The sequence below is a fragment of the Ascaphus truei genome, chromosome 6 (genome assembly GCF_040206685.1).
Source record: "Ascaphus truei isolate aAscTru1 chromosome 6, aAscTru1.hap1, whole genome shotgun sequence".
NCBI classification, from domain to species: domain Eukaryota; kingdom Metazoa; phylum Chordata; class Amphibia; order Anura; family Ascaphidae; genus Ascaphus; species Ascaphus truei.
The window spans coordinates 49,773,512-49,781,011 of record NC_134488.1 but is presented as its reverse complement, the minus strand read 5'-3'; the positions used below and the strand labels follow the sequence as shown (position 1 = coordinate 49,781,011).

At 57.8% G+C, this 7,500-nt stretch overlaps 1 protein-coding gene across 1 annotated transcript in view; it reads right to left on the bottom strand.

Annotated features, from left to right (window-relative positions):
• The window catches only part of SIK3 (SIK family kinase 3), a 136,625-nt gene that overhangs the window by 97,807 nt on the left and 31,318 nt on the right, over positions 1-7,500 (bottom strand). Inside the window, exon 2 of the mRNA XM_075606603.1 lies at positions 456-572. Coding sequence (XP_075462718.1) covers positions 456-572 — 117 coding nt within the window. The remainder of the gene's footprint in view (positions 1-455; positions 573-7,500) is intronic.

The following is a 7,500-nucleotide window of genomic DNA, read 5'->3' as shown; positions in this document are numbered from 1 at the left end:
TGCGGATAATATGGGGGTGACAGGGGGCGTACCTGGTACAGGCGGATAATATGGGGGTGACAGGGGGGCGTACCTGGTACAGGCAGATAATATGGGGGTGACAGGGGGCGTACCTGGTACAGGCGGATAATATGGGGGTGACAGGGGGCATACCTGGTACAGGCGGATAATATGGGGGCGACAGGCGGATAATATGGGGGTGACAGGGGGCGTACCTGGTACAGGCGGATAATATGGGGGTGACAGGGGGCGTACCTGGTACAGGCGGATAATATGGGGGTGACAGGGGGCGTACCTGGTACAGGCGGATAATATGGGGGTGACAGGGGGCGTACCTGGTACAGGCGGATAATATGGGGGTGACAGGGGGCGTACCTGGTACAGGCGGATAATATGGGGGTGACAGGGGGCGTACCTGGTACAGGCGGATAATATGGGGGTGACAGGGGGCGTACCTGGTACAGGCGGATAATATGGGGGTGACAGAGCATCTTCATGATCTGAACTTCCCGGAAGATTTTCTTCAGGTTGTCGTCGTCCAGCTTGGTCTTGTCGATTATTTTGATCGCCACCTGGCGGGAAAACTATCGTTAACCATATGAAATGAGGGGAAAGATACGAGCCGTGGCAGCAGGGAAGCTAGCGATATTCTGCAGTGCATATATATACAGTATATATATATATATATATATATATATATATACAGTATATACAGTATATACAGTATATATACATATATATATATATATATATATATATATATACACACACACACACACACACAGTGGTTGACAAATCACCAAAAAATCTACTCGCCACACAAAAAAAATCTACTCGCCACCTAGTACCAAACGTGTGCTGCTTGGGCCAATTTTTACTCGCCCGGGGGTTAAATCCTCTCGCCCGGGGCGAGCAAATGTATAGGTTTGTCGAACACTGTATATATATATATATATATACAATATATATATACAATAAATATATATATATATACAGTATATATATATATATATATATATATATACACAGTATATATATATAGTATATATATATATATATATATATATATATATGCAAATACCTGTGGAGGGTTTTTGTCACTTTTTTTACTCACCATAACTTAACTCAGTATTATGGTATATATATATACACATAAATACATACATACATATATATATATATATATACATACACACACACACACACACACACACACACACATCGGGAGCACAGCAAAGTCAATCAGTCTATAAGGAGATTGGAAGCGTGGATTCGTTTTTTCAACATATCTAGCTGAGACCATCTGCTTTTGCTCAATTTGAATAAGTATCCTGTAAGTGCATTCTTTATCGCAGGAATGTCTATTTCGTGTTTACAGATTACACTATGTTTTGTCTTTTGTTCTCTCTCTCCTGTGCGCTATAGGTATTTTAGCCCAAATTGGTAGGAGCGCAGGATCTGTTCTTGTTTTCCATATATGTACGGCCAATCCTTTTACCAGCAGCACACTCCTAAAGGGAGGAGCGCGGTAATATACAGTCTCCCACGTATGTTAGGCCAATTCTTTGCCGTGCTGCATACTACGCCATAAGGGCATTTAATTCTAGTGTTACGGATACATGGTGTCACAGGGGCAGGTTATTGGCTCGCCTGGTTTCTGCTTTACAGAGCTGTCCCGTGGAGGTGTACGGCTCCTCCCATCAGGACAGCGCCCCTACCAATTCTGCTAGCAGCATAATGAGGTATAATACACCTCCTTGCCAGTCCGCTGAGGAGCAGGGGAGTGTGTATGGCTGACAGAGCAGAGATATGTGTAAGTATTAATACTTCACACTAGGGTGTTTGTGCACCCGCAGTGCACCTTTATAATAAGGGAACTCTGATACTGGCTTTGGCCAGCTCTTAATTGCACTAAATCACAAATAAGCATATGATTGTGTGTGTGTGTGTGTGTGTGTGTGTGTGTGTGTGTGTGTGTGTGTGTGTGTGTGTGTGTGTGTGTGTGTGTGTGTGTGTGTGTGTGTGTGTGTCCGTGTGTCCGTGTGTCCGTGTGTCCGTGTGTCCGTGTGTCCGTGTGTCCGTGTGTCCGTGTGTCCGTGTGTCCGTGTGTCCGTGTGTCCGTGTGTCCGTGTGTCCGTGTGTCCGTGTGTCCGTGTCCCCTCTCTGTCAATAAATCAACATGCACAAAATCTGAACTCACAACATCAGCCTCGCGTAGCGTGTCATTCTGTCGGAAACATGTAACTCTGTCGGAAACATGTAACTCTGTCGGAAACATGTAACTCTGTCGGAAACATGTAACTCTGTCGGAAACATGTAACTCTGTCGGAAACATGTAACTCTGTCGGAAACATGTAACTCTGTCGGAAACATGTAACATGTAACTTGTGCCCCAAAGCTTTATGTATATAATTTTATTTTTTTTGTGAAATGACAAACTCTTAATATTACTAGAAAATAAATGACAGTTATTAATCATCCTGCTCTGGTGAGAAGTGATCGTTACTGTGACAGTAGGGGGTTCGACTCGTTACCCCCTGGCAGCTAAGGCCGAGTCCCCAGGGGTCACAGCGGCGCACGCTACGGCGTGCGCGCCACACACTACAGCACAGCCCTCAATGGGGCAGGCCCCTGTGCCGTGTGTGTGGGCGCGTGCGCTGGCAGGGATGACAAGAATTGTGTATTCCCGTGCCCCGACGCGGTCACGTGGCCGTGCGCAGCCAAAGGCAGGGCAGATATGCCCCATCATGGCCGCGCCCCACGTTATGGCCCCGCCCCCTGCGCTCTTCCTAGATCTCCCCTACAGACCAATCGCAGCTGTAGTATCTGCACGTGCCGCGATGCCGCCAGACGCGCGTGCACCAGGGAGGACTGGGGCCGTAGCCTAAGTAGCACCATAAGCCAGGGTAAAATATAAATAAAACAACATACACATGTAAGTGGGCTAGAGACGCTGATATAGCTGTAACATCCAGTAGGAGTAATGCTGAATGGTGTAAGCCCGTAGAACAACTGTCTTTAGATTCAGACCGGAGCCTCTGCAAGGATTGGAAACGGCAGCCTCCAGGGATCCACACTGCCGGAGCGACCACTGCTGAGCCACACACAGACCTTTGGAGTGAGTGGGGAATATCACAGGGGAGAACCGGAGCTGCACGCTGTTGGGGGGATCACCTGACACCATACACACAGACCGTCAGGTCGCGCGATGAGTAGGTGACGTCACACCACAGCGCGAGGGCAGGGGGAACACCCAAGAAGGCAAGAAAGCTCGAAAGAGCTGAGGCAAAGTCTGAAAAGGACAGAGCACGTACGGAGGGGGATGATAACAGTCTCAGCCAGATAAAGAACCACCCTACGCGTTTCGTGATGTCAGTCACTTCGTCAGGGGCCCCTGACGCGCGACCTGTAGGTCTGTGTGTATGGTGTCAGGTGATCCCCCCCAACAGCGTGCAGCTCCGGTTCTCTGGGCCACATTTTTGTGGGGGGCTCAGCGGGAAGTATATTGGGGGAGCTCTGCCATGTACTAGGACTGTACGGGTTATGACGAAAGATGTCTTATGCCCTAATTAGAGGGTTGTGACATTAACCAATCAGTAGGCTGCGTCTTATGTATCCACACGGCGTAAAAAAAATACGCAGAAATGGTGTTCCCAAAAAATATCTGAAGCGCTCATTAAACTGTTCCACTGCCAGCAAAATACTCACTGCACTGCAGGCCTCTCTGCCACTCACGCGCAGACAGCCATCTTTTATACTCCCCTAACACAATGTGTGATCTCTGTGCAAAGCGAAACAGGAAAGAAAAATGTTTCTTCCAAAAGGCGGTTCTCTAACTCCGAAAGTGCCGAGAAAGTGCTTGGAACGGGAGCCAGACAGCAGGAAGGTTGGAGTCACAAATAAGCCGCCATGCGGAGGAAAGAATGAGTCCGCCCGAGGCTTGTGACATGAGCCCATGTATTATTTATTCCAGCATTAGACTTCTCGCTTGTCACCAGCACCAAACCCACAACAAAGCTGCGAGTACCTGCGCCAAAACACAGGCGCTTTTATTCCGGCCCAATGACGCAGGCTGTGAGTGTCTGCCTCTTCAGAAAGGGGGCACGGTTGGGGCGGGCAGAAAAGGGGCACGGTTGGGGAGGGGGGTGGGGCAGAAAGGGGGCACGGTTGGGGAGGGGGGGTGGGGCAGAAAGGGGGCATGGTTGGGGTGGGGAGGGGTGCAGAAAGGGGGCACGGTTGGGGGGGGGGGGCAGAAAGGGGGCACGGTTGGGGTGGGGGGGGCAGAAAGGGGGCACGGTTAGGGTGGGGGCCAGAAAGGGGGCACGGCTGGGGGGGGCCAGAAAGGGGGCACGGCTGGGGGGGGGGCCAGAAAGGGGGCACGGCTGGGGGGGGGGCAGAAAGGGGGCACGGCTGGGGGGGGGGGCAGAAAGGGGGCACGGCTGGGGGGGGGCAGAAAGGGGGCACGGCTGGGGGGGGGCAGAAAGAGGGCACGGCTGGGGGGGGGGGCAGAAAGGGGGCACAGCTGGGGGGGGGGGCAGAAAGGGGGCACGGCTGGGGGGGGGGGCAGAAAGGGGGCACGGCTGGGGGGGGCAGAAAGGGGGCACGGCTGGGGGGGGGGCAGAAAGGGGGCACAGCTGGGGGGGGGGCAGAAAGGGGGCACGGCTGGGGGGGGGGGGGGCCAGAAAGGGGGCACGGCTGGGGAGGGGCAGAAAGAGGGCATGGCTGGGGGGGGGGGCAGAAAGGGGGCACGGCTGGGGGGGGCAGAAAGGGGGCACGGCTGGGGGGGGGCAGAAAGGGGGCATAGCTGGGGGAGGGCCAGAAAGGGGGCAAGGCTGGGGGGGGAGCAGAAAGGGGGCACAGCTGGGGGGGGGGGGGGCCAGAAAGGGGGCAAGGCTGGGGGGGGAGGCAGATCCGTACACTCCCACCGGAGTTAAATATAATGTCCGAGACCAAACGCAGGAAGGATGATTTATAAAACACTAGCACTGCACAGACAAGCGCGGACCGTCACAGCGACTCCCCCCCCATCCAACGTCACAGCGACTCCCCCCTCGACCCTCGTCACAGCGTCGTCGTCCGAGTCACAGCACCCCCCAGTCGCAGCGCCCCTGTCCCCCAGTCGCAGTGCCCCCACCCACCCCAGTCGCAGCACCCCATCCCCCCCCAGTCGCAGTGCCCCCATCCCCCCGTCGCAGCGCCCCCATCCCCCCGTCGCAGCGCCCCCATCCCCCCCAGTCGCAGCACCCCCATCCCCCCCAGTCGCACCGCCCCCATCCCCCCCCAGTCGCAATGCTCACATCCCCCCCAGTCGCAGTGCCCCCATCCCCCCCAGTCGCAGCGCACTCGTCCCCCCCAGTTGCACTGCCCCCCAAACCCCCAGTTGCAGCGACACCCGAACCCCAGTGGCAGCAACCCTGAGCAGTCACAGCGAAACCCGACCCCCCCCACAATCGCCGCGACCACCCCAGTCGCCGCAAGCCCCGACCCCAAATCTCCTGCCCGCCTTTCCAGCTCTTAGATTGTAAACTACATGGAGCATAACCTTCCAGACTTGTCACACAGTGATGGTAATCTGTTACACATCATTATACAGCGCAGCGTGATTATCCGTGTATAGATACTCAGCATCATTATACAGCGCGCTCATAATCAGGGTATAGATGCTCAGCATCATTATACAGAACTGCAGTATTACACATTTGATGGGGGAGGAATTTTCCGGCAGACCTTAATATGCAAGAGCCACACGTGACATCCCCCACACAGACACAATCTGTGATAACCGTGGGAGCCGATATTCCACATGATGTGGAGTTGGAAGGAAACTGCACAAGCTGCTTCCGAGAACCCTGAGCGTGCCTGGGGCAAGGCTGGCAGCACGGGGCAAGGCTGGCAGCACGGGGCTTTTTTTGGCAGCACGGGGCAAGGCTGGCAGCACGGGGCAAGGCTGTCAGCACGGGGCAAGGCTGGCAGCACGGGGCAAGGCTGGCAGCACGGGGCAAGGCTGGCAGCACGGGGCAAGGCGGGCAGCACGGGGCAAGGCGGGCAGCACGGGGCAAGGCGGGCAGCACGGGGCAAGGCGGGCAGCACGGGGCAAGGCTGGCAGCACGGGGCAAGGCTGGCAGCACGGGGCAAGGCTGGCAGCACGGGGCAAGGCTGGCAGCACGGGGCAAGGCTGGCAGCACGAAGCTAGGCTGGCAGCACGGGGCAAGGCTGGCAGCACGAAGCTAGGCGGGCAGCACGGGGCAAGGCGGGCAGCACGGGGCAAGGCTGGCAGCACGGGGCAAGGCTGGCAGCACGGGGCAAGGCTGGCAGCACGGGGCAAGGCTGGCAGCACGGGGCAAGGCTGGCAGCACGGGGCAAGGCTGGCAGCACGGGGCAAGGCGGGCAGCACGGGGCAAGGCGGGCAGCACGGGGCAAGGCGGGCAGCACGGGGCAAGGCGGGCAGCACGGGGCAAAGCGGGCAGCACGGGGCAAGGCGGGCAGCACGGGGCAAGGCGGGCAGCACGGGACAAGGCGGGCAGCACGGGGCAAGGCGGGCAGCACGGGGCAAGGCGGGCAGCACGGGGCAAGGCTGGCAGCACGGGGCAAGGCTGGCAGCACGGGGCAAGGCTGGCAGCACGGGGCAAGGCTGGCAGCACGGGGCAAGGCTGGCAGCACGGGGCAAGGCGGGCAGCACGGGGCAAGGCTGGCAGCACGGGGCAAGGCTGGCAGCACGGGGCAAGGCGGGCAGCACGGGGCAAGGCGGGCAGCACGGGGCAAGGCGGGCAGCACGGGGCAAGGCAGGCAGCATGGGCAGCACGGGGCAAGGCGGGCAGCACGGGGCAAGGCGGGCAGCACGGGGCAAGGCGGGCAGCACGGGGGAAGGCTGGCAGCACGGGGCAAGGCGGGCAGCACGGGGCAAGGCAGGCAGCACGGGGCAAGGCGGGCAGCACGGGGCAAGGCGGGCAGCACGGGGCAAGGCGGGCAGCACGGGGCAAGGCGGGCAGCACGGGGCAAGGCGGGCAGCACGGGGCAAGGCGGGCTCTCCGTAATCCCACAGCGGGGTTATCAGCACGGGGGGGTGGGGCTGCGGGGTTATCAGTACGGGGGGGCTGCGGGGTTATCAGCACGGGGGGGGGCTGCAGGGTTATCAGCAGAGGGGGGGCAGCGGAGGGAGGACGAGGGGGGGTCACAGAGGGCCCCGCGTGGGGGGCGGGGGTCACAAAGGGCCCCGCGCAGGGGGAGGGGGTCACAGAGGGCCCTGTGCGCTTCCCAAAGGCATTTCAATTAAATGCCGGGGAAGCGGGGAAGCGGCGAAGCCCTCTGTAACTTTCTCTTACCTTGGCTCAGCCGTCTCGTTGATGACGCGTCCCCATGGCAACGTGACGTCATGACGCCAGAACATGAGTCACAGTAAGGTGGGGGGGCGTGTGGAGAGGGGGACAGCCGGCAGGGGGGCACAGGGGAAAAGATTGCACTCCCCTGCGCTACGTACAGGGCCTGTAGTGCTGATTCGGG